We start from the raw sequence: 27767 nt of genomic DNA on the forward strand, positions 1-27767 counted from the left end.
CTAAGACCCAATGCAGCCAAATAAATAAATAAATAAATTCAAAAAAAAAAAAAAAAAGAGCAAGGGACTTTAATAGACATCTCTCCAGAGAAGATATACAGATGACTAAAAAGTACATGAAAAGATGCTCAATATCACTAATCATTAGGGAAATGCAAATCAAAACCACAATGAGACACCATCTCATACCCATTAGGACGGCTACTACCAAAAACCCAGAAAACTGGGACTTCCTTGGCGGTCCAGTGGTTAAGACTCTGTGCTTCCAAAGTAGGGGCACCGGTTCAATCCCTGGTTGGGGAACTAAGATCCCGCATGCCACACTGTGTGGCCAAAAAACACAAAACAAAGCAAAAAACCCAAATGGTACATTTGCTGTGGTATGGCCATTTCCCCAAAAATTAAAAATAGAAATACCATATGATCCAGCAATTCCACTTCTGTGTGGAAACCCAAAAGAACTGAAAGCAGGGTGCAAATATCAAAGAGATATTTGTACACCCATATTCATAGCAGCATTATTCACAATAGCCAAAATGGGTAAGCAACCCAAGTATCCCTTGACAGATGAATGAATAAACAAAATGTGGTATATACATAGAATAGTATTCATCCTTAAAAGGAATGAAATTCTGACACATGCTACAATATGGATGAACATTGAGGACATTATGCTAAGTGAAATAAGCCAGTTGCAAAAAGACAAATGCTATATAATTCCACCTACATAAGGTATCTAAAACAGCCAAATTCTTAGAGATAGAAAATAGAATGGTGGTTTCCAGGGCCTGAGCGAAGGAGAGAATGAAGAGTTGTTTAAAGAATATGAAAAAGAATATATGCATACACTCACACATAAAACTGAATCACTCCGCTATACTTGAAACTAACACAACATTGTAAATTAACTATACTTCAATTTTTTTAAAAGGCAATTTCAAATATTATTCGGAAAAAAGTTGTTTAATGGGTACAGAGTTTCAGTTTTGCACAATGAAGTGTTCTGGAGATGGCTGTACAAAATTGTGACCAAAACCGCAAAAAACAATATACTGGCCCGCGCCGCGGAGGCCGATGAGGTCGGCGCCAACGGCCGGCGTTGCGGGTGGGAGGCTGCGCGGGAGCGCGGCATGGAGGGGCCGGCCTAGCTGGGGCCCGTGGCCCTGCGTCTTCTGGTGCAACGCCGGTCCTGCGCAGGCTGCGGGGCCGCAGCCGCCGGGCGATGGGCGCCCGAGGGGCCGGGAGGCGAGCCGTGGCCCCCAGGCGGGTGTGGGCATCGTAACTGCAGCCAGCGTCCCCGAGGCCGCGCTCGGGCCATGATCACTCGGTGAAGCTGCGCCGCGACAGCGCAGCCGACTTCTTCTGGCGCTGTGAGGACCTGTGCGCACTGCAGGATTTGGTGCCTTTGCCCGCCGTGCGCGCCTCCCTGCGGAAGAGCCTGCTGGACTTCAACGCCAACCGCCTCCGCGGGGTAGACTGGACGCCGCTCCTGAGGACCCTCTGCCCCTGATCTGTATCCAGAGATTCTTCCAGCCATGGCTTGGCGAGACAGGTTCTGACAGAAATAAAGTTTACAGAAGTTGTGTTCCTGCGATAAGAAATAAAGATATGACCTTCCAGTTGTGGAAAGCTCTTAAATGCTGTGTAAGTGCGTCGGGTGCGCTAAGGAATCTGGAGCTAAATGGGCTAGTTCTGAGAGAGAGAGACTTAACTATGTTAACAAAGGTGCCTGGGTTTTTGGCAGCAGCTAAGCACGGAAGCTTAGGAGAAGGGGGCCATTCACCTCGATCCCTTGTCAGCGGCAGGGGCGACCTCAGTCCCGGCAGCAGCAGAAAAAGCGGCAGGGGAATCTTCTGCTTGCAGGGCCTACTGCTGGTAGATACCAGGGAAGAGCAGCTTCTTGATGGGATGTCTGAAGATTTTTCATGCTGCAGCTCCTTTCCAGACATCAGTGAGCCTGGTGATTTGGGCCGGTGGTCTTCACCCAGCACTTCTTTTTTTAGCCTCTCCAGCAGCAGGGAGCAGCATGCGATTGGGGCAGAGAACACCATGGCATGGGACTCAGGCTTCCAAGGAGGCAGGACATCTCCAGGATCTCCATCTGAGCAGATGACATGGCTTTCTGAGGAGGAGCTCACTGGAGACATCTGGACGTTCTCACTCAAGTTGTCTTCTGGGTGCTCGGGAAGGAGGTCCACTGGCTCAGGATTGCACTTGAGGCAAGTGAGGACTCCACTGGTCTCCTGGGGCCTAGATGTCAATGGTATATCCCGATCGCTACGGTGGCCCCTCTTCTGATCGTCCTCTCCTTTGGTCTCTGTGTGATCCTCCATCTTTGCCATGCCTCTTTGGGGCTCTTCTTGGACCTTCACCTCCCTCTCCTTTGGGGAAGGAAGTGGGAGGTGACTGGATGGTACCGGCTTCCTAACCTTGAGCCCTGTGTATGTATCGGCCAGCCCTTCCCCCGCAAGTGGCCCAGAGGCCAGAGCCTGCTCAGAGCTGAGTGCAGAAGCCCCCAGAGCTTGCCAGGGTGTGGCCAGCCTCCTCCGGGGACCTCCCCAGCTTCTCTGCGAGGCCTGGAGACTGAAGCACCTTCTCCAGGGCTGCTCAGCTGCCAGCATCACCATGAGCCAGGCGGCGAAGGTTTCTGAGCAGGGGATGCAGAGCCTGACCCGACTGGATGCTGCACCCCACGATGTCCCTTCCTGGCAGATAGGTTCTATCTTCACTTCTTTTTCGAAATTTGATAAAACAACATTTAAACTTTCCACTGTTCTTCAGGGTATACAGATGGTAGTGGCTTAGCTAGGATTCGAACCAAGCCTGTGTGATTCCAGAGCTCGTGCTCTGGACTGTGGTGCCTCCTTATCATATATACTTCATGTGTTACTTTTGTTTGTTTTCTTGTAGTCCTTATGGTATTTAGCCCTAAGTGCCATACCTGTAATGACACATACACTGCCCTGTAGGAGATCTTCTTTTGTTCAACGCATGAATTGGTCATCCACCACACTGGGTTCTGGTCTGAGAAGATACAGGTCAGGGAGCACCAGTTGTCAGCATACATACCACACTTCTAATTGAGGCTTGCAGCCCAGATTTTCCCTTTGGTCTAATTTGAAGGATCCAGATATGTAAAGATTATATTCTAGATAAATCATGGGCTATCCTGAAAGAAATTCACCAGTAAATTATTCCAGTTTCTCTGGCCTTCCTGGAGTATATCCAGTAAGGCATCTCATTCATGTCTAGAAAGCAAATATATCATTTATTGCAACTTCATCGTGGAGCGATGTATTGGTTTAAAGTATGATCAACACAATTTGGTCATTGTGAGTATGCCAGCTGGGTCCACTCTTTTTCCCGTTGCGGAGCATAGGCTCCGGACGCGCAGGCTCAGCGGCCATGGCTCATGGGCCTAGCCGCTCCGCGGCATGTGGGATCTTCCCGGACTGGGGCATGAACCCATGTCCCCTGCATCGGCAGGTGGACTCTCAACCACTGCGCCGCCAGGGAAGCCCTAGGCCCACTCTTTACTACACATATGTAACTCTAGAGATTCTTATGCCCAAAAGAGACATGCTCTTGGGTGTCTAGGGCAAGGGAAACATGTGTTGTTATTCAGGAGTGGGAAGCTTCAGCATGACAGGAAAGAATTGAAAAATCCTGGTCTACACATCACTTTACCTTGTTTGAAACTTGTTTCTTTGGCTTGCTTCATTGGAGTGTTTTTGCTCTCCTGGGGCTGACACTGTGTGTTATGTATCACGCATGTGACATGTAGAAGTTTCAGAACCCAGAGTCATATAGATCAGTCAAAAATTTATATATTTTAGTTTAACATCTATTTTCGGTGGGGTGGGGATGGTGGTGTGCTGAATTGGGTGATTGGGATTGACATGTGTACACTGATGTGTACAAAACTGATGACTAGTAGGAACCTGCAGTATAAAACAACAAACAAACAAGCAAAACAACTAATACTAAACTTTCTTTGGATTATTTGTATGGAAATATGTTAACATAAATGTTTCAGACATTACATGAAATTTCTAAAAATCTTATATGTTCTGGTATAATGTTATAAGTCATAATTCTAGTTATTACTTTAAAATGTATATCTCAGAAAAAAATTCTATTTAAAGTAACACTGGGCATAATTCATATATTCCAAAATTAGTTTGACCCTCTGCTCATGAGATTCTTTTTATGGCATGTGACAGCAAATTTGGACTTCCATCCCCAATAAACTTTGAGGTTGGAAGACACAAAAGGTTTTGCTCAGACCTAAATTCTGTCTGAAAAAAAAAGGGTAAATATAAGCCCTTTCTAACCTCTCCAGGAGCAGAAATGATTTACAGCTGTGGCATTTAACCATAACTCCTTGATCTAATTTGAGAAGAGTTCAGTAAGGAACAATGTCTTGATTTTGTTTGTTTTGTTTGTTCCCTGTTTTCTTGTCTTGCTTACCAACAATCCATTGTAATTCATGAGTTAGTATGGCAGCAGACTGAGTGTTCCCTGGAGCTCATTAAATGAACTTTTCTTCCCCCCAAAAAACAAAAGAAAAAATCACAGTATACTGAACTGTATACATAAAAACTGGTTACTATGGTAAATTTTATGTTACGTGTATTTTACCACTAAAAAAAAAGACATTCTTGAGACAATTGTGGAAATTTGGGTATTAGATGACGTGAAAGAATTATCACTATTTTTTTAGATGTGACAATAGCATTGTGGTTACATAAAGAAAATGTTCAATTTGTTAGAAACTAATTCTGAAGTACATGGTATGAAATGAATGATGTCTGGAATTTCCTTTAAATAATTAAGAGAGAAAAAAATAACAAAGACTATATGGAGCAAATATGACCATATATTAGTTATTAAATTGAAGGTACATTTCTTCTCTCTGTTCTTGTGTATCTAAAATTTTTCAAAATATAAAAAAATATTTTAAGTTCAAAAGTGCAAGCATTGTTGTTAACTCCACTTGGACAAATGTCTCTCTTGCTGCATCTCCCTAAGGTAGGTATCTTAAAATCATTCATTAGGAATGACTGAAACGAAAATAATTGTTTCCTATCTCATGGGGAAGTGGAAGAAAATTTTGATAATATATTCCCAGACATCTGAAAATCTCACCTTGGATCACTGGTATTTTTTTAAATCATTCATTAATTTTGAGTCTTAATAAAAGTATTCCAAAAATATTTTCTTCAACTCAAAATATTTTCCTTTAACTTAAACTTAAAAGGGACTCTCACAAACTGCGTGGCATTTGAGTCAGAAGGACCAGACCACTGACCCTGGAAAAACGGGGAAGCGCCATGGCTCCTCGGCAGCTGCATTGCAAGCCTCGCTCTGTAGCAAAGGGGACCGTGCTCCAGCCTGAGAGATACGAATAGAGTTCTGGTCTGCAACAGTGCAGGAGCAGCCTCCATGGGCCTCTGGTTGATGGAGAATTCTGAGTGGTGGGGCTGGGAACTAGCAAGTGGTAGAAAACTGGAAAATGCCTGCTCAAAACAGGCTGGAATGATTTCAAATTCCAGAAGGCAAACTCAGAATCACAGAAAAACAGGCAGGGCCACTGGGCTGGTAGGGAGGTGGGTGAGGAGGGAGCTCACCAGCAATTCAGGTGAACTCTGTCCTCACTGGCTGCTGTTCACCAGGTGAGGCAGAAGAAATGGTCTAAAAGTCCCTGGGGACTTGAGGTTCCAGGACAATATGGAATAAACACGTCTCCTCAGTCCCTCTGTTAAGTACAGCTAAAAAAACACCCCTGGGCCATACATATATACATATATATATAAATATATATACATATAATATATAAATATATAAATATATATATATATATATATATATATACCCAACATCAGAGCACAAATTAGAAGGGAGATAGTCTGATAGTCTGACTAGCAGCCTTGGGACCCATAGAAAGACATGGCAATGATTCCGATGGTTTTCTTTTTGCCTCAGATATCTCAGACTGAGTACTGGAGAAGCTAGCAACCCAGAAACAAATGGGCACAGATAAAAAAAAAGAAATCCTGCTCTTTCTAGCCAAAGGACTAGGAAGGGGCAGAGTAACAAGAAAGAAAACTTTTAGACTACTCCAGTCTACTCTACTCCAGTCAAACCACAGAAAAAAAATTGTAATATTCCCTATACTCTGCCAGTCAAGATAAACGGGGACCCCAGGCTTCTACTCCTACTTGCAGGGTGCTGTCAGAAGGCTTAGTGGAGAGTCAGGGCTGTCGCCATTGCCAGAAGCAATGTGCTCCTCCATCCTGTCAGTAGAAGCCACGAGTGTGGCAAAAACAAGGCATCCCTCCCCTCCCAGCCAGGGTAGTCTCAGCAGAGGATCAGTGGGCAGCCTGAACTCCCACCCTGGCCCAGCAGTAATTAGGCACCCACTCTACACCCCCTTCCCAGGATGTCAACAACGGCTGAGTGGGGAACCTGAACTTTGACCTCTATCTGACAGCATCAGTGAAAGCCTGCTAAAACAGAAGATTTAAATAGGATCCAGAGTCTCATAACATAACACTCAAAATGTCCAAGACTGAAAATCACTCTTTATACTGAGAACCAGGAAAATCTCAACTTGAGCAAGGAAAGATAACCATTAGATGCTAACACCAAAATGACAGTGATGTTGAAATTATCTGACAAGGATTTTAAAGCAGCCAGTATAAAAATGCTTCAATGAGCAATTACAGACATACTGCAAACAAATGAAGAGTCTCAGCAAAGAAACAAAACTGATGAAGAAGAACTAAACTGAAATTTTAAAACTGAAAAAAAACCCACTGAAAAATGTCACTAGATGAGTCCTATAGTAAAATGAACTTGAAGAAAGAATAATAGAAATCACCCAATCTGAACAATAGAGAGAGAATAGACTGAAAAAAAATTAACAGAGTCTCAGGAATTTGTGGGACTATAAGAAAAGATCTAATATTTATGTCACTGGAGTCTCAAAAGTAGAGGAGGAAGAAGGTGGAGCTTAAAAAAGATTCAAATAAATATGGCTAAAAATTTTCCAAATATGGCAAAGACATAAACCTATAGATTCAAGAAGCTGATAAAATCCCAAACAGGATAACCCAAAGAAATCCATGTCAATATTCATCATAGTCAAACTTCTGAAAACTAAAGGCAAAGAAAAATCTTGAAAGTAGCCAGCGAGAAATGACAACTTCCCTATAATGGAAAAACAATTTTGAATGAAGTCAAGTTTCTCATCAGAAACCATGGAAGTCAGAAGGAAGTGGCACAACATTTTCCAAGTGCTGAAAGAAAAGAACTGTCAACTAAAAATCCTATATGCAGAGAAAATGGGGAATGAAGAGGAAATCAAGACATTCTCAGACGAAGAAAAACTGAGAGAATTTGTCAACAGCAACCCCCACCCCTTAAAAAATAGCTAGTAGAAGTTTCTGAAGCAAAAAATAAATGATTGGAAAAGCAATCTTGGAATATCAAGAAGGAAGAACAAAAGAGTGAAAATAATTTAATAATATGTTTTCCTTCTCTTGAGTTTTCTAAATTATACCTGAAGGTTTAAGCAAAAGGTTAGTGGTTGTATGGAGGATAGATTAGAAAAGTTGATGAGCACTGTGGTAATTTCTACTTCAAGCAACTGCACAAACAAAAGGGAGAAATGAAATGACTGCTGGCTGGGAGGAGGGACCCTGTGGTCCCTTCTATTTCCTCTTTCCTAAAAAGATCAAAGCCTACCAGGTCCAGTCCATCATCCCCTGTCCTGAGTACTCATGCATCGTCTGATGCAGTTCTCAATTTATATAGAGAAAATATTTAAGACAGTTATAAACAGGGGAGAGTAAAGGGACTTAAAGAGAAGGTTTCTACCCCTCACTGAAACTGGTAATGTCAACACAAGTAGAACTGAGATAAGTTATGTATACACAATGTCATACCTAAATATCTGCACAAAGAGACACTCTCCAAAAACTAGAAATAAATCAAAATGAAATTCTACTCGAAATGGATGAGATGGAGAATAAATTAGTGGTTGTCAGGGATGGTTGGTGGAGAAAGGGGATGGATGTTCTATAAAGAGGTAGCTGAGGGAGCTCTTTAAGGTGTGGTAGTAGTTCTGTATCTTGATTGTAGTGGTGGTTACACAGGACCTGCATGTAATAAACTGGCAAAGAACTGTACATTGTACCAATGTCAAGTTCCTGGTTTTGATACTGTACTATAGTTACATAAGATGTATCCATTGGGGGAAATTGTGTGAAAGGTTCAGAAACTTCTCTGTACTATTCTTGCAACTTTTTGTGAATCTATAATTATCTCAAGATAAAAAGTTTTTTAAAAAATTTAACATGAAAAGGAAGTAAAGGGCTTCCCTGGTGGCGCAGTGGTTGAGAGTCCGCCTGCTGATGCAGGGGACACGGGTTCGTGCCCCAGTGCGGGAAGATCCCACATGCCGCGGAGCAGCTGGGCCCGTGAGCCATGGCCGCTGAGCCTGCGCGTCCAGAGCCTATGCTCTGCAGCGGGAGAGGCCACAACTGTGAGAGGCCTGCGTACCAAAAAATAAAAATTAAAAAAAAAGAAGAAGTAAAAACAAAAGCCCCTGGGTGCTTATGCAATGACTAAAACTTAATTTTCCATCTTGTTTTTACCCCAGTTTTATTGAGATATAACTGATATATAGCACTATGTAAGTTCAAGGTGTACAACCTGACCTACATATATTGTGAAATGATTACCACGTTTAGTTAACATCCATCATCTCATATAGGTTAAAAGAGAGAGAAATGGGACTTCCCTGGTGGCACAGTGGTTAAGAATCTGCCTACCAATGCAAGGGACACGGGTTCGATCCCTGGTCCGGGAAGATCCCACATGCGGGTGGAGCAACTAAGCCTGTGAGCCACAACTACTGAGCCTGCGCTCTAGAGCCCGCAAGCCACAACTACTGAGCTGGCGTGCCTCAACTACTGAAGCCTGCGTGCCTAGAGTCCATGCTCTGCAACAAGAGAAGGCACCGCAGTGAGAAGCCCACGCACCGAAACGAAGAGTAGCCCCCCCCTCACCACAACTAGAGAAAGCCCACGAGCAGCAACGAAGACCCAATGCAGCCAAAAATAAATAAAAAAGATTTTAAAAAAAAGAGATTTTTTCCTTGTGATGAGAACTCTTAGGATACACTCTCACCAACTTTTCTGTATATCACACACCATTGTTAACTATAGTCATCAGGTTGCATGTTACATCTCCAATACCTGTTTATCTTATAACTGGAAGTTTGTACATTTTAACCACCTTACTTCAATTCCCCCTCCCCACAACATTCGCCTCTGGTAACCACAATCTGATCTCTTTTTCTATGAGTTTGGTTTTTTGTTTATTTAGATTCCACATATAAATGAGATCATACATTATTTGTCTTTCTCTGTCTGACTTATTTCACTTACCATAATGCCCTCAAGCATTATCCCCTGTCCTAAGCATTTATGCATCAATTCAACCTGCAATTACCTAACCCGAGGTCATGAGGTCCTGAGGGTGCACCAAGTCCAAGGACCCATGAGGTTAATTCTCATGAGGTCTCTCTGCTTTATTCGCTCTTCTGATTGAGTATCATAAGTGAACATGGTTTAAGAACACCAGCTTTATCTACTTCAAGAGTTACTTCCTTCAAGAGTTGGATAACGCAGTATTATCCAACAGAACTATGTGAGCCACGTATGTTTTTTGGTGTGTGGTACGCGGGCCTCCCACTGTTGTGGCCTCTTCCGTTGCGGAGCACAGGCTCCGGACGCGCAGGCTCAGCGGCCATGGCTCACGGGCCCAGCCGCTCCGCGGCATGTGGGATCTTCCCGGACCGGGGCACGAACTCGCATCCCCTGCATCGGCAGGCGGACTCTCACCACTGTGCCACCAGGGAAGTCCCCACGTATGTATTTTTACATTTTCTAGTAGCCATGTTAAAAAAGAAACAGGTGACATTAATTTTAATATTTATTTAACCCAATATATCTAAAATATCATTTTAACACGTAATCTATATAAAAACTATTGATGACATTTTAGTTTTTTTCATATTAAGTCTTCAAAATGCAGGGTGTACTTTACACTTACAGCACATCTCAATTTAGACTAACCACATTTCCAGTGCTCAACAGCCACATGGGACCAGTGGCTACCACATTCGACTATGCAGCCATAGAATCTTGCTACTCAAAATGTGGTCCCTGGACTGGGAGCATCAACATCATCTGTTAGAAATAAGGAATCTCAGGCCCCACTGCAGGCCTAATTCATCAAATTCTGCACTTTAATGGGATCCCCAGGTGATTCATAGGTACAAAAGATAGAAAAGCTCTGCCCCATATATCTTGGAGGAGAGACACAGGGTACGTGGTATTTTTGCTACCCAGCATCAATACTGCTCCTCCTCATCCAGGCTCCACGCCATGATTTTCCTCAGCCCGAGCTGCAGACACAGATCTACACCAAGCAACACCTCTCCTTGATGCTGAGCACCACGACTGGTTCAGGCATGCCAAGTGATCTAACCAGAGTCAACGAGAACCAGTGAATCCTTTGATAGATCCTACTGTGCTTGAATGAAAAAGGCTGTAAGTTCTGAAGCCTTTTTGGAGCATGATAGGAGATCCTGCCTGTATATGAAGCCTGTGAATGCAAGAAAAACCAGATAATGATGACCTCATTTGAGCCCCTGCTTTAAGACTTACAGCTTGACTTTTCAGATATGTGAGCCAGAATATTCCGTTTGTTTAAACTAGTTTGGATTGTGTTCTAGATAGATATTATCTGTTTTCTCCTCCACATCTCCTCCCCTTGCCAAAACTGGACTACTGCACATTCCTTCTGGTTTCCCTATGCCCAGTCCATGCCTTTGCAAACAGCTCCTTTATTAAACTCTCCTCAAATTATCTACTTTGAGTGTGCCCTTTATATTTCCCTTTGGGACCTGACTGGTACCATAACTGGTATCAGGAGAGGCCTTAAAATGGGATTCCAGAATTGAGTTGCTCGTGTATATGAGGAATGCACAGATAATCTCCTTGGTGGGGAGAAATGGGACCTTGGCCATCCACAGTTTGCAGTGTCATCACAAATAAGCAAATTATCACTGGTGGTGGTATAGGATAAAGCACAGGTGGAAGGCAAGACATGGGGAGATTCAATCAACTCAAAGTACTTATCATGAACTGGGTACCACCTGGTTCACTGAACCATAAAATTGGAGAGGCATATCAGCCTGCCATTGTGAAATGGTAATGGTATATACTGGACAGGTCCAAAGGCACAGTGATCTACTGGACTCCTCTTGTATCCAATGCCACTGCCTGATTATATCTCCTTCAATATTCTACCTATGCCCTCAAGGGGAACACATATGTTAGTGGAGGAAAAAAACACATGAATCTACACACGTGCTGCAACCAGCAAGAAGTGGGTAACTGCTGCATCACAGCTGACTCTGGAGTGGCTCCAAAAGCCAGCAATGAAGGGATATTCTCCAGTGGGCAGTACTCTGCTGCAGATCTAACTACGGTACAGAGCTAACCTGACTCACTAATAGGACAGTCAGCTGGTCAGGAATTTAGAAAGAACAAGATTAGAAGATTGGTGACAAGGAGGTCTAGGGGAAAGATTGACTTCTTGCAACACACAGAGTGTAAATCGTTCAAGGGCATCTGTTGTAGATGAGACTCAATAATCGGGAGGACAACAGGACCCAACCTGTGGACATCAGGTGGCCTCTTCCTTAGATTCTCTAGTGCTTGGTCAATAGACCCTTTACAAAGTGGCCATGGTGACAGGGTAAAAGACTGTGTACGGGCTCAACAAGACTTGTCCTCACCAAGCTAATCTGGCTACTGCCACCATTTTCTTTGTGGGATAGATTTTAACTACAAATTCAAAATTTTAATAGATATAACTCTATGCTGATTATCTACTTTTTTTTCTACTTCTTAAATGAGCTTTGACAGTTTATGTATTTCAATAAATGTATCTAAGTTGTTAAGTTTACTGGCATTAAGTTGTTCACAATATTTAAGTTGTTCACATATTACCCTTTCAGTATCTGCAAAAACTGTAGTGATATCACCTCTTATTCCTCTTATTGCTATTTGTGTCTTCTCTCCTTTTTTCTTAAAAATTAATTTATGTATTTATTTTTGGCTGCGGTGGGTCTTTGTTTCTGCACACGGGCTTTCTTTAGTTGCAGCTAGCCAGGGCTACTCTTTGCTGCGGTACACAGGCTTCTCATTGCGGTGGGCTTCAGTAGTTGTGGCATGTGGGCCTCAGTAGTTGTGGCTCACGGGCTTTAGAGTGCAGGCTCAGTAATTGTGGCACACGGGCTTAGTTGCTCCGCGGCATATGGGATCTTCCTGCACTAGGGCTCGAACCCGTGTCCCCTGCATTGGCAGGCAGATTCTTAACCACTGCACCACCAGGGGAGCCCTCTCCTTTTTTCTTTATCAGCCTGACTAGAGGTTTAAAAATTATATAGATTTTTCTCATAGAATCAATTTTTGGTTTCACTGATTTTCTCTACGGTTTTTTGTTTACTATTTTACTGATTTCCACTCTGGTCTTTATTATTTCCTTTCTGCTGTTTGAGTTCAAATTACTTTTTTTTTTTTTCTATTTCTTAAGATGAAAGCTGAGGTCATTCTTTTCTTCAATTAATTAATTAATTTATTTTATTTTTTGGCTGCATTGGGTCTTCGTTGCTGCGTGCGGGCTTTCTCTAGTTGCGGCGAGCGGGGTCTACTCTTCGTTGCAGGGCACTGGCTTCTCATTGTGGTGGCTTCTCTTGTTGCAGAGCACGGGCTCTAGGCACATGGGCTTAGTTGCTCTGTGGCATGTGGGATCTTCCGGGACCAGGGCTCGAACCCATGTCCCCTGCAATTGGCAGACAGACTCTTGACCACTGCACCACCAGGGAAGTCTGAAAGCTGAGGTCATTGATTAGTAACTGTTCTTCTTCTGTAACATAGGCATTACTGCTAGGCATTTCCCTAAGCACTGCTGTTGAATGCCCAAAATGTTTATTCAGAAGCTGTATTAAACTCATAAATGGCACCATTTCCAGGGGGACCAGCCAGACACCTGGTTCTTGGACACCTTTCAACATGTTGGGGAAAGGTTATTTGTAGGAATAGACACGTATCATGGGTGTGGATTTGCCTCCCCTGCCTGCAGGATTTCTGCCACTACCACTAGTTTATGGACCTGCAAAATACCTTATCCACTGCCGTGATATCTCACATGGCACTGCTCCTATCTTAGGGACACATTCTATGGCAAATAAAGTGTGACAGTGGCACCACACTCAGAATTCCTGGTCTCACCACATGCCCTACCATCCAGAAAGGCCCAGTTAGGTAGAACAATGGATTGGCCTGGTTAAGTCTCAGTTTAAAAGCCATAAGTCAGCAGCCAGTATACAGTGCCATCTCCCCCATAACCAAAATGCAGAGCTTTGGGAAACAAGGGGTAAAGAATATGGTAACCCTCCTCACTTTTACACCACAAGAAACACAGAGGAATTTTTGTACTTCCCATCTCTGCAACCTTGAGCTCAGTGGGTTTGAAAGTCCTAGCGCCAAAAGGAAGGATGCTTCCGTAGGGGAATACAACCATGGTTTCATTAAATTGGAAGTGGAAACTGACTCCTGACTGATACACGTTGTGGCAGAGACTGTCCCCAGAATCTAGCTTCTCTTTATTTCTTTAGGAACAGAACTCTAGAGTTTTAATTGTGCATATGGCCACCATGCTTTCCCAGAATTCTGTGTAGTTAAGGTTGGTAGACTATTGTTTGTAAGACATTTGTTCCATCCCTCCTCTCCTCCCTTCATGGGAGGGGTATACTTCCTACCCCACTGACATTAGGCTTGGGTATAACTTGTGTTGGCCAATGGGATGTTACAGACATGATCCAAGCAAAGGCTTTAAATGTGCTTCTGCAGTTGGGTGGGCTAAGGCCTTCATTTTGCCATTCTGACCCTGGATAGGTAAGTGTAAAAGTGAAAGGGCTCAGATCTGTGCAAGGTCACAACCTTGCTCTAAGGCCACCTTCTTTACATAGCTCCTAATCCATATACATGACTTGCAAAGGCCTATGTATGCTGCCATTACCATGAAACTCATCACCATGAGAAGCACAGGCCCTGGGCAGCTTGCTGTTAGCAAAAGGATGAGAGATACATGGAACAGATTTGAACCCAAGCTGCAGCCTGGAGCCAAGACCAGCTGAGTCCAACATAGACCAGCCAAACATCGGCTGATCTGAAGACATGTGAACAAGAAATAGATGCTTACTGTTGTCTACCACTGATATTTTGTGGTTGTTACACAGCATTTTTGTGGCAACAGCTAAATGAGACCTTAGGTCTGGCCAGGTGATTAAGCTACAGGCAACAGGATGTAAGAGAAAGTGATATATGCCTGGACAAAACAATAATTCAAAAAGACACAAGTACTCCAATGTTCATAGCAGCACTATTCACAATAGCCAAGACATGGAACCAACCTAAATGTACACTGACAGAGGAATGGATAAACAAGATGTGGTACACATAGACAATAGAATACTACTCAGCCATAAAAAAGAATGAAATAATGCCATTTGCAGCAACATGGATGGACCAACAGATCATAGTAAGTGAAGTAAGTCAGAAAGAGAAAGACAAATATCATATGACATCACTTATATGTGGAATCTAAAATATGACACAAATGAACTTATCTACGAAACAGACTCACAGATACAGAGAACAGACTTGTGGTTGGGAGTTTGGGGTTAGCAGATGCAAACTACTATATATAGAATGAATAAACAACAAGGACCTACTGTATAGCACAGGGAACTATATTCAATATCTTGTAATAAACCATAATGGAAAAGAATATGTGTGTGTATGTGTATATATATATATATATAACTGAATCACTTTGCCATACACCAGAAACTAACACAACATTGAAAATCAACTATAGGGACTTCCCTGGTGGTCCAGAGGTTAAGATTGCTCTCTCAATGCAGGGGGCACAGGTTCGATCCCTGGTCAGCAAACTAAAATCCCACATGATGCATGGTGTGGCCAAAAAAAAAAAAAAAGAAAATCAACTATACTTCAATAAAATAAATTTTTAAAAAAGAGATTTATGCAACTTTTTAATTTTAATATTTATTTTTTATTTACTTTGGCTGTGCTGGGTCTTAGTTGCAGCATGTGGGATCTTTAGTTGTGGCATGCGGACTTCTTAGTTGCGGTATGCGTGTGGGATCTAGTTCCCAGGGATTGAATCCAGGCCCCCTACATTGCGAGCATGGAGTCTTACCCACTGGACCACCAGGGAAGTCCCTATATGCAACTTTTAATTCATGACCTTAACAAAATGGTGTGTCCTCTACTTTCCCTACCCACTTCACGCTGCAGGAATGTGGGTGCAGCAGTGCAGTGGTGGGAGCTAAAAGCTCAATGTTGAGGATGGTAGACACAGCATGGGAAGGGCCCGGGACCTTGATTATTGGGTTGAACTATCAGCCCCAAACTGCTTACACTCAGACTTTTATGTACGAGAAAAATAAATTTCTATTTTGGCTATTGTTACAGAGGAATGCTAGCATTCTTAATGTAGTTTGGGTTTTCTGTCACTGGCAACCAAGAGGCCCTAAGTGACAAAACAGGTTTGTTGCAAGCCCCCTGCAGTGCTCATCCAACCACAGTCCCACCATGTCCGCTGATGGTCTCCTCCTTGGTCTGCTGTGGGTCCTGCCCACTTTGCAGGTGAACACTGGGCCCATGATCTGCTTCTGTACAAAGGCTCTCATTTCCTGCCCCCACTAGCTGTGAGGGTGGCAGCCAAAGGGCTGGCTTTAACTGGACACTTCATATGCTTGCCCTATAAAGCACAAAAAAGGTTAGAGCAGGGATGCACACTAACTCACCCTATAACTCAGAGGTGCAAAGACAATGTAGCTTGTTTTCTGTAATCTAATCTTTCCTATAAGCCCCCAACCTGCTGGGCAGGAAAGGGAGATTCGAGCTTGCCGGCAAATATTAAATTATCTGGTTCACACAGTGTCTTTCAGAGTAACCTGGTCTCTCTTAATGCTGCTTCCCAGGTCTCTTTCCCTCCCCCCCTCACCTTGTCAAGAAGGTCTGGGGGTGTGGGAAGGGAGAGGCTCAAATATGACCTCACGGTAGAAGGAAAGGGTTGCCATGGATCATTGTGAGCAGGTCCTTATACTGTCTTCTAGTTCTGCCATGAAATACCTGGCATGATTCCTGAGTTCCTATAATTACCTGCTGAGATGCAGTGGGCCTCATCTGGCCTCTGGAGTGTGATGCCAGCCCTCAGAGCTGAAGTCCATGGTCCCAACCATTTGCCTTCTGCCATAAAGCCCACCTCTGCAGGCCTTTTCATTTCAACTCTCTACACAAGCCTCTACAGCACTTCCGCATGCTTTGATAGGACACAGTGAAGCTTTTGACCTCCTGCAGACCAAGTATATAGGCTGTGAGGAACTGGGTATGGTATCCTGGTGTTCACTGGCCTAGACTCTGCCCTCCATCATTCCTACATTATTGTTCCTACAGCATATTGGACATGATGCAAGCCAGCCTGCAGTCTGCCCCAAGCCATACGTGGGAAGCAGCCCACAAGCCTCTGATGTTCTGAGTTCTTCATATTTCCCTATCTGTCTTGGATGCTTCTACAGTTTCCCCTAGTCAAGATTTGGATGGGTTGGGGAGAATGAATAGGGGGAAAAAAGGACCCTGGAGCATGCCTGCACTGCTTGCTTTCCCTCTTCTGTTTTTCCTGTTTACACACCTGCAGGTAGTGCTACTTTTATTTCCTCTTACTTTTTTCCCCTCGTGGTCTGGACATTATGGTTAGATGAGGTTTCAGCTCTACAGTATGCGAGGAACATCATGATCTGAGTGAGTAAGGCAAGGGTTTTGATAAAAGGGCTGCAGGATAACTGTGAATTGGGGCCCTTCCAAGGACAACTGTATTAATAATCCATCCCTCGAATTTTATCTCTGTTGAAAAACTAAGACCCTTCACTGGGGTGCTTTGTACCAGCATCCCAGTTGTAGGTTCTACTCTGCTGCCCTTGGGTCTGCCCACTTCTCTAAATTTTCACCGTGCAAATTCCTTCTCTACCCTTTCTACATCGACGGGTTGTAGTCCTAAGATCCATTCCTTTCCCCAGGCAGTTTGTGGGCACACTCATCTCCTCGCCATACATTTTCTACAGCCTGGTTACTTAATATCGAAGTATGCCATGTTTGTAGGTGCCAATGCATACTTACATGCTTCACCAGGACCTTCCAAGGGGTCCTTGGCACTCCAAATTTGTTTCCTTCCTGGGTCTCCCTGCCAGGTGAAGTGTTAATAACACACTATACACACCATGTGTACATACGTTAACAGGTGAAATTACCCAACTCCATATTAAGAAAGGTTTTTTCCAGACGCAACAGCTTTACTTTCTGATGACAACCTTGGTGCTTATGCAATATGGAGTTAGTTCCTCTTTGTTTTCCTGCTTTCAGTCTGTGTCCCAAGGCTTGTCAAGTGCATAAGAAGACCCAATACAGCACCGACTATTCTATAATAGTTACCACAAAGCTACCAAATCTTTAAAATTAATTATTTTCTCTCTAGGATTTGGGTGAGTTAAAACTAAGTGAGAACAAGTTACCCGCCCCCCACAAGACTGAAGCAGAAGAATCTGATAACAGTAGGATAACACCTTCTGCGTGCTGGATGGGGTGGACGGAGCCCAAGACTCTGCTCTACGGTCATGGAGAGCCCTCCCTCTGTCACGGTCCACTGCCATTCACCAGGGAAGTAACATCAGTTCCAGGGCCCAGGTCTCTTTGGATGATGGAAGACAATCCCATCTTTAGGCAGACTGCTCACAGCTATGCACCTGGAGAAGAGTTCATAAATGTAGGCGCACTGCAACTGATAGGGCACTTTTGTCCACATTTCTCGATGTCCTGATACTTCCAACTCAATGTCCAGTCAGGCAGGGGCATGTCTAATTTTGGTACACCTGAACCCCAAATTCACTCATTCAGGTTGGGTGCTAAAGACAAACAAGGCTTTACAATCCACTGAGAATCAAAGAGAAAGTCTTCATTTCCTTCCCCAGACACTGCAATAAGAAATTAGGCAGTGCTGGGACTTCCCTGGAGGCACAGTGGTTAAGAATCCACCTGCTAATCAGGGAACATGGGTTCAATCCCTGGTCTGGGAAGATCCCACATGCTGTGGAGCAACACTAAGCCCATGCACCACAACTATTGAACCTGTGCTCTAGAGCCTGTGAGCCACAACTCCTGAGCCTGCATGCCACAACGACTGAAGTCCGCCAGCCTAGAGCCCGTGCTCCGCACCAAGATAAGCCACCGCAATGAGAAGCCCACGCACCACAATGAAGAATAGCCCCTGCTCGCTGCAACTAGAGAAAGCCTGTGCACAGCAACAAAGACCCAATGCAGCCAAAAAAAAAAAAGAGAAAGAAAGAAAGAAAGAAATTAGGCAGTGCTATGGGCAGCAACAATGCAGCAGTGGTATGGTGTGAATGACATCATGCAGATGGCGGCTAAAACCGGTTTTTCCTGAGCAAGCGGACTTGAGTCAGACACACTGTTGCTCAACCTCCACCTCCCTAATGCTTTCTTACTCTAGTCCCACCAACTAATAAGTAACAGCTATCAGTTACCGAGCGCTTACAAGCCAGGTGCTGTGCTAAGCATTTCCAGGAACTTCTGGAGGAAAGTTTCTTAACCTTTCTGAGTTTGTTTCCTCAGCTGTAAAACTGGCATAAAAACCTCACAAGGCTATTTTACTGACTGCATGAGGTACTTATTTATATCCCTTAGCACAGTTAAATCTAATTGTTGCTATGAAGATTTTATTGGGCTTTTTTTTTTTAATTGGGCTTTTTATCTGAATTTATATTAATTTAATGAACCTAGGCATTAAATTCCATGCTGTCTGAATCTATCCAGTTCCTGAGTTCAGAGAGTGAGGTACACCAAGTTATCAGAAGATAAACGTGAGTATTCAGTTCCTGAGTTTAGTTAGTGAGAGATACCTGCATTTTTGAATGTTTTTATAAACTACTGCTGTGCCTCGGAGATTCTGATACTCCTGCCTAAGGCTGAGAATTGAATGGTATATACATTCCTGCAAATTTTCCTAAAAAGGAGAGAAATGCAGCTCTTTATACATTTCTAGACTGTCATCATGCTGGCACGGCTTAAGGTGGGCAAATAACCAACACCACCAAACCTGAAACTCCAAGAAAGTCCTTTACTTCCTACTGACTGATAGGATATCTGCCACTCCTCATGGGTGATCCACAACCCAATTTGAAATACAGAATACTCACAAAAAGAGAAGACTATGGTTAGCTGGCAGCACAGGTTAAGTGCCCGGAAATGGTCTGGGTGAGGTAGTATGTATACACGACTTCCCTCAGGGCTGGAACAATCTCACAAAAAGCATTCCAAGTAGGGAGGAGGGGAGGGCTGATCACCAGCTGAACCTGGCAGAGCCAGTAAGACTTGGATGGGTGGAGCACAAGAAAAGTGGCATTCCTGGAAGGAGGAAAGGCCTGAAAAACGGCAGACAAAATGAAACCAGGTTGAAGAGTGTTGGACGTTCCCTCAGCTTGAAAGAAGGGATGGGCAGACTGCGGGGTACCATAAATATTATTACTGCCCGAGCCATGAGAAACCAAACTTAAAATTATGAAATATACCTTAAAAAAACACATAAACATATAGGAATAGTTGAGCACTTGTGTACTCATCACCAGGTTAAGAAATAGCACACTCGGACTTCCCTGGTGGCACAGTGGTTAAGAATCCGCCTGTCAATTCTGACATGGGTTCGAGCCTTGGTCTCGGAAGTTCCCACATGACGCTGAGCAACTAAGCCCCGTGTGCCACAACTACTGAGCCTGCACTCTAGAGCCCACGAGCCACAACTACTGAAGCCCACATACCACAACTACTGCAGCCCGTGCTCCTAGAGCCCGTGCTCTGCAATGAGAAGCCACCACAATGAGAAGCCTGCTCACTGCAACTAGAGAAAGCCCATGTGCAGCAACAAAGACCCAAGGCAGCCAAAAATAAATTTATTAAAAAAAAGAAATAGCACACTACCTGAATCTTGGAAGTCTTCTGTGTGCCCTATCCTGGTTGCATCCCTTTCCTTTCCCCTAGAGTTAATCACCAAACTGATTGCTGTTTCCTTGCCCTTCTTATTCAATTGTGCCTACTTCTGACCTTTTTGTGAGTTCCCTTTTTGTGAGAGAATGTCCAACACTCTGTTCAACCTGGTTTCACTGTGCCTGCCTTTGTTCAGGCCTTTCCTCCTTCCAGGAATGCCACTTTTCTTCTGCTCCACCCATCCAAGTCTTACTGGCTCTGCCAGGTTCAGCTGATGGTCAGTCCTCCCCTCCTCCCTACTTGGAATGCTTTTTGTGAGATTGTTCCAACCCTGAGGGAAGTCATGTACACTTACAGTCACACTTGTAAGTATTCTTCTGTTACTTTGTTGCTATCATCATTGTTCTGAGATTTAGTCAAGTTATTTTATGTAGCTGCATAAGTACCTTTCCACATAAAGTATCCACTGTATAATTATCTTTACATTCTATTTGGGTGCTTTCCTTTATTTATTTAGCTATTACAAAACATGCTGATATAGATGTTCTTGTGTATATTACTTGGAACACATGTACAAGAGGTTATTAACATATATATACTTAGGAGTGGAATTGCTGGGCTATAGGGGAAGCACAGGTTCTATTTTACTACATAATAACAACCTGCTTTTTCCAAAGAGGTCACAGCAATTGACATTCCAACTAGCAGAGGATGAGAGTTTCTGTTGCTCTTCATCTTAGTATTTTCTGGCTTTAAAATTTTGCCTATCTGGTGAGAGTGAAATGGAATCTCATTTTAGTTTTAATTTACATTATCTTTATTAATGAAGCTGGGGTTTATGGGCCTCCAAAATATTTTTGTGAAATTCATCTTAATGAATTTCTTTAGAGAATTTACATTGTTAGTGTTACAAAATATTGGAATATTTTCTCCTTATAGTTCAAACAATACACAAAAAGCAAATGTGTATTGCACCTCCACCCAGCTCCCAGACCTTATTCCATATATTTATATACATATATGTTATAAGTTGAATGTTTGTGTCTCTCCCAAATTCATATGTTGAAATCCTAGCCATCAATGTGATAATATTAGGAGGTGGGGCCTTTGGGAAGTAAATAGGTCATGAGGGTGGCACCCTCAAGAATGGGATTAGTGCCTTTATAAGCAGAGACATGAGAGCTTGCTCCTGCTCTCTGCCATATAAGAATACAATCAGGAGATGGCTGTCTTTAAATCAGGAAGCAGGCCTTCACTAGACATCAGATCTGCCAGCATCCTGATCTTTGACTTCCCAGGCCCCAGACTCTGAGAAAAAATATTTGTTTTAAGCAACCCAGTCTATGGTAATTTGTTATAGTAGTCCAAACTAAGTCAATGCAGAAATTTATCTATAACTTGCTTGTTTACCTTAATTACAGATCATTCCATTCCAGTATGTATACTTCATTCTAACTGCTATGTAATATTTCACAGCATGGATGAACCAGAATTTCACCGGTCTCCCCTTCTTAAATTAATTTTTTTTGAACAGGTAATATTTGGATTTATAAAGTCCAAAATGTACAAAAGAGTATATCCTTCCTACTCCTCTTCCTCAATAAGTCAGTAGCTCTGGCCTGGCCGCAACCGAATTTACCAATTGTGGCAGAGATCACCTAGATGTTGACTAATCCCGTTTCTTCTTGCTGGACACAGAAGAAGCCATGTCCCAGTTTCCTTGACTTCAGTTCTGACCAACACCACCTGGGAAGAAGTAACAAACACAACTTCCAGTGTTGGCCAGCTTTTGTAGTGTTCTCCCTCTCAGCTAACCAGCTGGCTGAATGCAGAGGGTCCAGCAGAAGACTCTAAGGAGATCCTAGAAGATGGTGGTGCCACAAGATGGAAGGAGCCAAAATCGAATTCTCTGCTTGGAGGAAAGGGACCAAGGACATATGTATTGGACTATATGTGTGTGAGAAATAAGCTTTTGGGTTAAACCAGCCAGTTTAGTTTAGTTTTGGGTTGTTACTTCAGCTAGCATTAACACACAAATTTCTTATTTATCCTAAGATGTTCTACATAATATATACAAGCAATTACCAATCCTCTATCAATGGACACCTTTATCCAAGGTTGTTTCCAGTTTTCCCCTATTACAATAATGTTACAATAAACATCCTAATGAAGGAGGTTTCTAGACATATTAAACCTTTAAGAGACAGCGTTTGAAAAGTAGCAGGCACCTAGGCACCTGCTCCACCTCAGTCAGGTATTTCCCATTTTTTGCTCAATTCAACTTGAGATCATCACGTTGGCATGGTGCCAGCCTGAGAGAACCTGAAGCTACTCTCTGGCCCAGAACGCAGCTTGATGCTGAGACTCTACATTCTGCATGGACTGATTTTTCTTTTCCTACAATAACCTCTCATCTACCTGTTTCTTACAGGCTCTGAGCCCCTGTCACCTTGGACATTCATTCCCTGGGTTTGCCAAGATGTCAGCTTCTCCCCAGGCTCCAGACTCCTAGCTTGTGCATGTCTTCTCTACTCGCAAATTCCATCGATTTTTAATCAACACCATGCCTGAATACGTGCCTGTACAGGGACCATTCTAGGCACATAGGCGGGAAGCACACCTATGTGAGGAATGGGTGTTATCCCTTCTCACAAGAGATGACTTTATACTACATATGACATGTGATACTGGAGAGAAGGGGGTGGGGGGGGGGGGGAGACAGATTCAAGCAGTTTACAGTTGGTCCTGGCGCTGATGTGGAACTGCTGAGAAAATCAGCTTAGGACAAAGACATAAACTTGTGCTTTTCTTTATATTCAGGTTTCTCACAAAAGGTACATATTAATTTATAGACTTCAACTCTCTTTCTTTAATGGAGCCTATAAACCTTGAATTAAAGCTGTAATTATCACTTCAACACATCATTAGTCTTGAAATCAGTCCTTTTTCCTCTACCCTGCAGGTGCTAAAAGCAAAACACAATGCAGGTAAGTTGCTTAAAGGCAACAGAGAAAGAAGAGGAAGCATGAATATACTTTCCCTCCCAGCTTTTCAGCCCAGACAATGATTCTCAACTTCTGGGTTTACACACTGTAGTAGATGCTGTCTATACCCGTACATATCCTTTGGGCCTTCTCTGATGTTTAGTACGTGAGGGGGACTGTCTGTGTCTCTTGCTTGAGTGCATTCTCTGACTTTAGGAGCATGCTTTTCCCAGCACTGAGCTGGGCGGAAGTGCAGGAGCATTAACAATAAAGAGGAAAAGGAGTTGGTGGGCAAATACCTCAGCTTCCTTGCCTGCTGGTGGGGCAATTCCAAGGTGCGTTCCAGTTTCTCAAATAGCTACACAGTCTCCCCTCATTAATATACCCTTGAATGACTTTCCTTCCTTTCCTGTCTCAACTCACCACTCCTTCAGAATGCCTTTTGAGGTCACCTCCTAAATAAACTATTTGCATCCAAACCTTTTCTGAGTCTGACTTTGGGAGGAACCCAAGAGAAGACAAGGACTCCTTTGAAAATGTGAGGAAAAACAAGGTCCCACTCTTCAGGAAAGTATGTCATACTTTCAAGAAACCTAGGTAAGATTTGGTTAAATTTTGGTATTAGGGCAAGGGTTCAGAATCACCTTAACCCCCTTTTCCCCCCATCCCCCAAAAGATTACTGAGGGAGCCATATACAAGGACCAGCGGCCTAAGAGGAATGAAATTATTACTTCAATAGTTTCAAAAGTGCCTAAAACCCCGTTGTAACCTGTTTAGAACACACTTTGCATGGCTGGCTCCCTCGCAGTTTTCTCATAGAGGTTTTCTCCAAACTCCCTAACTACTGTCTGTCACAGTATACTCGCCTTTTCCTGCTTGATGCTTTGTAACGTAATTCCTCATCTATGTATTTGCTGAGTTGTTTACTCTTCCTCTATTAGACTATAGCTCCATGAAAACAGGAACTAAGTTACTTTGTTTACCACTGTACACCCAGTGTTTATGACAGTGCTATCACATGGAAGATACTCCATAAGCTGAGAAAGAAATTGAGGTTTCGGCTTCTGGTCTCAAACAGCCACCAATTCCTTGCTCATTAAAAACATGGGAACTTCATGACCATCAGCCACATGGAGAAAGCCCAGGAGACAGGGGAAATAAAATGACCAGATCTGCAGAGCAGGTTCTGGCTCAACTAAACCATCAAGCTTTGTGCATTGGAGGAAGTAGAAAAGAACCCATCAACGAATGTATAGTGGCCCTGACCACCAAGAATGTGGGTCAATTAACATCGTGAATTTTCATTATTAGGTCAGTAGCTCCTTTTCACTGGGGAAGAATAAGAGAGAAAGGAGGAAGGTGGCCAGATTTCTCCCTGAAGTACATACTATTCTGCACACAATTTCAAAGGAGTAAAAACCCCACAAACTTTCTGAAGGTTGTTCATGGTCCACACAGGCCAATAAATCCAGGTTAAAAATTTCTGGTTTATGGATCTTTCTATTGGTACAAACCTTGACATCTCTAATCCTTACCATCAGCATTAGCTCCTCTCCGATAGATTTGATCCCCATCCCTCTTCTCCCTGCAAAAAGAAAAAGGCAACACGTGGCAGTAAAGAAGGTGTCAGTAGTTAACAGCTGAAACCAATCTCTATAGCAAGGCCTGTGCTATGCTTCCAAACTTGGGAACTCTGGCACCTTTGCTGTGACTGGAATAGTCTAGCCTCTCAATTTCCACCTGTTGATAACATGTTAACTATGCAGGGTCTCCTCCTCCATGAAACATTCTCAAATCCCACCAAGCAGGTGGAAACGCGTTAACAGCTTCATTGCTGCAGCTCCTAGTTGACTGCTTTTGTTTTTTCATAAATTTATTTTATTTATTTTTGGCTGTGTTGGGTCTTTGTTGCTGTGCACGGGCTCTCTCCAGTTGTGGCGAGCAGGGGCTACTCCTCGTTACAGTGCACGGGCGTCTCATTGCGGTGGCTTCTCTTGTTGCAGAGCACGGGCTCTAGATGCGTGGGCTTCAGTAATTGTGGCATACGGGCTCAGGAGCTGTGGCTCGCGGGCTCTAGAGCGCAGGCTCATCAGTTGTGGAGCATGGGCTCAGTTGCTCCGCGGCATGTGGGATCTTCCCGAACCAGGGATCGAACCCATGTCCCCTGCATTGGTAGGAAGATTCTTAACCACCACGCCAGCAGGGAAGTCCCACTGCTTTCGTTTTGTAGTCAGTGGATTTCCTGCACAGGGCTTCCAGTGCCTGGCATGGCCTGGGTGAAGGTCTCTTTCATAAGGACTACTACTGGTCTAAAAGACATCCAACTGAGAAGAGCTTCACACCTAGCCCAATCCACGTCAGTACTCTTTATTCCATTTTACCAAGTATGTTCAATTTCACCTCGTTAATTTCTCCAACGGCCCTAAGTGGTCAACCTGTGAAAACTCAAGTTCAATGAGGTCACACAAAAGTCAAGGCCTCTGAAACGACCTCAGATCTCCTGGGCCAAGCCTCACTTGTTTAATGGCCCCAGCCGCCTCTGGGGAAAAACTCCAACCTTCCGAGGCCCCAAGACAGGTGCTCATTTAAGCTCCAGACCCAAAGTTGAGTATGGACAGAACACCCTAACCATTAAGGTTACTGAGAAGGCCGCGACCGGCGCTGCAGATAGAACTTCCGCCTAGAGAAAGTGTCGTCACGGGGCGAGCTTCCGGTTCCCCTGTCTCGTGGCCCAAGGCCTTTTATCCCACTTGGCAGTTGTCCACACTCCAAAGCTACCCCACCCAGCTGCTCCCTCGGGTTTCTCCACACCCTGCGGAGCCGTTTGCACGTCTCGAGGGTGTGACGGTTACACCGCGACGTCTCTTGGGAGAACTGTGCAAAGCAAGAGGCATAACCGCCACCCTGAAGAACGGGAGCCCTGTCAGAGAACGGCGCTCAGAGCGCCTGCTGGCGGGACTAACTTACGACTGACGTCCACACTCACCTATTGCCTTTCTGATTCCTTCTCAAATAAGCCAATGAATGCGACAGCGGAGACGGCAACGTGCCCCCGCCGCCAAAAGTGGCTCCGCCCCCTCCACTAAGCCGCCGTTTGGTTGCCATGCTCAGTGTGGCTACCGCTTCTGCTACTTTAGGCTTTTCTCTGGCTTTCCGATGCCCTTGTTGAACTCCTTTCAAAGCATTTCTTCCCTTCCATTGTCAACTTCCTCCTCCTCGGGCTTCTTACTTGCTCACTGCTCATCCAGCCACACTTGAAATGGCGGCTGGAGGCGGGGCCGAGGCGGGGCGTGCCCGGCGCGGTGACGTCAGCGCGCTGCGTGTCGGCAGGTGGAGGGAGAAGGGAAAGTTTGGCCCGTGCGTGGGGCTGGGGTGGAGGGCGGGACAGAGGGGCTGGGCCGAGGCGAAGCTCCTGTAGCTGCTGCCACGGAGGCCGAGGCCGGGACCTGGGCCGGGCAGGGGAGTGCCGGCCGCGGAGGAGCAGGAGGCGAGGTCCGCGGGTGCTTCGAGCCCCCCGCTGCTCTGCCGCGCGGCCACCCGGCGCCAGGCGCCGTCGACCCGTGGCTGTTCCAGAGGCGGTTGGTGGGGGCGCGGCGGCAGCGGTTGGGGGTGGGGAGAGGCGCGGCGAGGAGAAGAGGGAGGTCAGCGAGTTTGAGGGAGGGCTGAGTGACGTGCCGCCGTCATGTCCGAGGACTCCAGCGCCCTTCCTTGGTCCATCAACAGGGACGATTACGAGCTGCAGGAGGTGATAGGTGAGAGCTGGCGCCGCGGAGGGGGGAGGTGCCGCGCTGGATGGCGGGTGACACGCGGGAACGAGGAGACCCGCGGGAGCTCGGAGGGCGCAGGGCTCCCAGATATTCGTGGGCGCTCGAGTGGCCCGGGGGTTGGTAGGGAGCGTGGGTGAGGCTCCAGGTTTGTGCAGCGCGTGCAAGGCATGGAGGGGATTTTGAGTGGCGCGCCTGTGCGGCGCGGTGGGGTGGGGTTTGAGAGGCTCACCAGAGATTTGTGTAGTGACAGATGTTTGAACCTGAGCGACAGATGTGTCTGAGAGAGAAAGAAAAGTGAAGGTATGGGACAGGCCTCTACGAGGCGGTGCGAGAAATGGGGTATTGCAGTTTGGGGCACGGCCACCTATTCGGGGGTTGGTGGGTTAGGGTGCTTTTGTTCACTCCCGCATCCGTGCGAGAACCCGCACGAAGTGCCAGGCGTTGCTGCGGTAGAGCTGGGGATTCTTTCCAGATGAAGCTGCAGGTACCGCACTGAGCGATGTAGACACAACTTATGACTGCTTGGAATTGACTTTCTAGTCAGGGAGGTAGACAGTAAATAAGTAGGTAAATAAAAAGAATTACAGGTTTTGGCAAGTGCTAGGAAGGGAATAAACAAGATGTTCTGATAGAGGATAACGTGGAGACCTAGTTGGGGCAATTTCAAGGAAGATGCTTTTTCTGAGGCGTTTACATGTAAGTTGAGCACTGAAGGATGAGAGAGTCTTAAGAGCCTAGGGAAATTTTTTCCCGACTGAGGGATGAGGAAATGCAAAGGCTGCTGAGG

At 44.6% G+C, this 27767-nt stretch overlaps 2 protein-coding genes across 8 annotated transcripts in view; one reads left to right on the forward strand and one right to left on the reverse strand.

Annotated features, from left to right (window-relative positions):
• Positions 1-615: 615 nt before the first annotated feature.
• Positions 616-26479, reverse strand: LOC112407375 (putative UPF0607 protein FLJ37424). 7 transcript variants are annotated; one of them, XM_024756681.1, is made up of 5 exons: positions 26200-26479; positions 24749-24798; positions 2942-3024; positions 1784-2381; positions 616-1588 (listed from the first exon to the last, which is right to left on the reverse strand). In XM_024756681.1, exons 1-5 carry the CDS (start codon positions 26316-26318, stop codon positions 1572-1574), a joined length of 867 nt encoding a protein of 288 aa, XP_024612449.1. In that variant the 5' UTR covers positions 26319-26479; the 3' UTR covers positions 616-1571. The 7 variants fall into 7 exon arrangements, with proteins under 7 accessions (XP_024612449.1, XP_024612412.1, XP_024612441.1 ...); XM_024756666.1 differs by having other exon boundaries at positions 619-1555; XM_024756644.1 differs by having other exon boundaries at positions 617-2381.
• A 110-nt stretch (positions 26480-26589) lies between these two features.
• The window catches only part of OXSR1 (oxidative stress responsive kinase 1), a 96202-nt gene continuing 95024 nt past the window's right edge, over positions 26590-27767 (forward strand). The window contains exon 1 of the mRNA XM_024756423.1: positions 26590-26965. Coding sequence (XP_024612191.1) covers positions 26896-26965 — 70 coding nt within the window. The 5' untranslated portion in view covers positions 26590-26895. The remainder of the gene's footprint in view (positions 26966-27767) is intronic.

The sequence above is a fragment of the Neophocaena asiaeorientalis genome, unplaced genomic scaffold (genome assembly GCF_003031525.2).
Source record: "Neophocaena asiaeorientalis asiaeorientalis breed wild unplaced genomic scaffold, Neophocaena_asiaeorientalis_V1.1 scaffold265, whole genome shotgun sequence".
NCBI classification, from domain to species: Eukaryota; Metazoa; Chordata; class Mammalia; order Artiodactyla; family Phocoenidae; genus Neophocaena; species Neophocaena asiaeorientalis.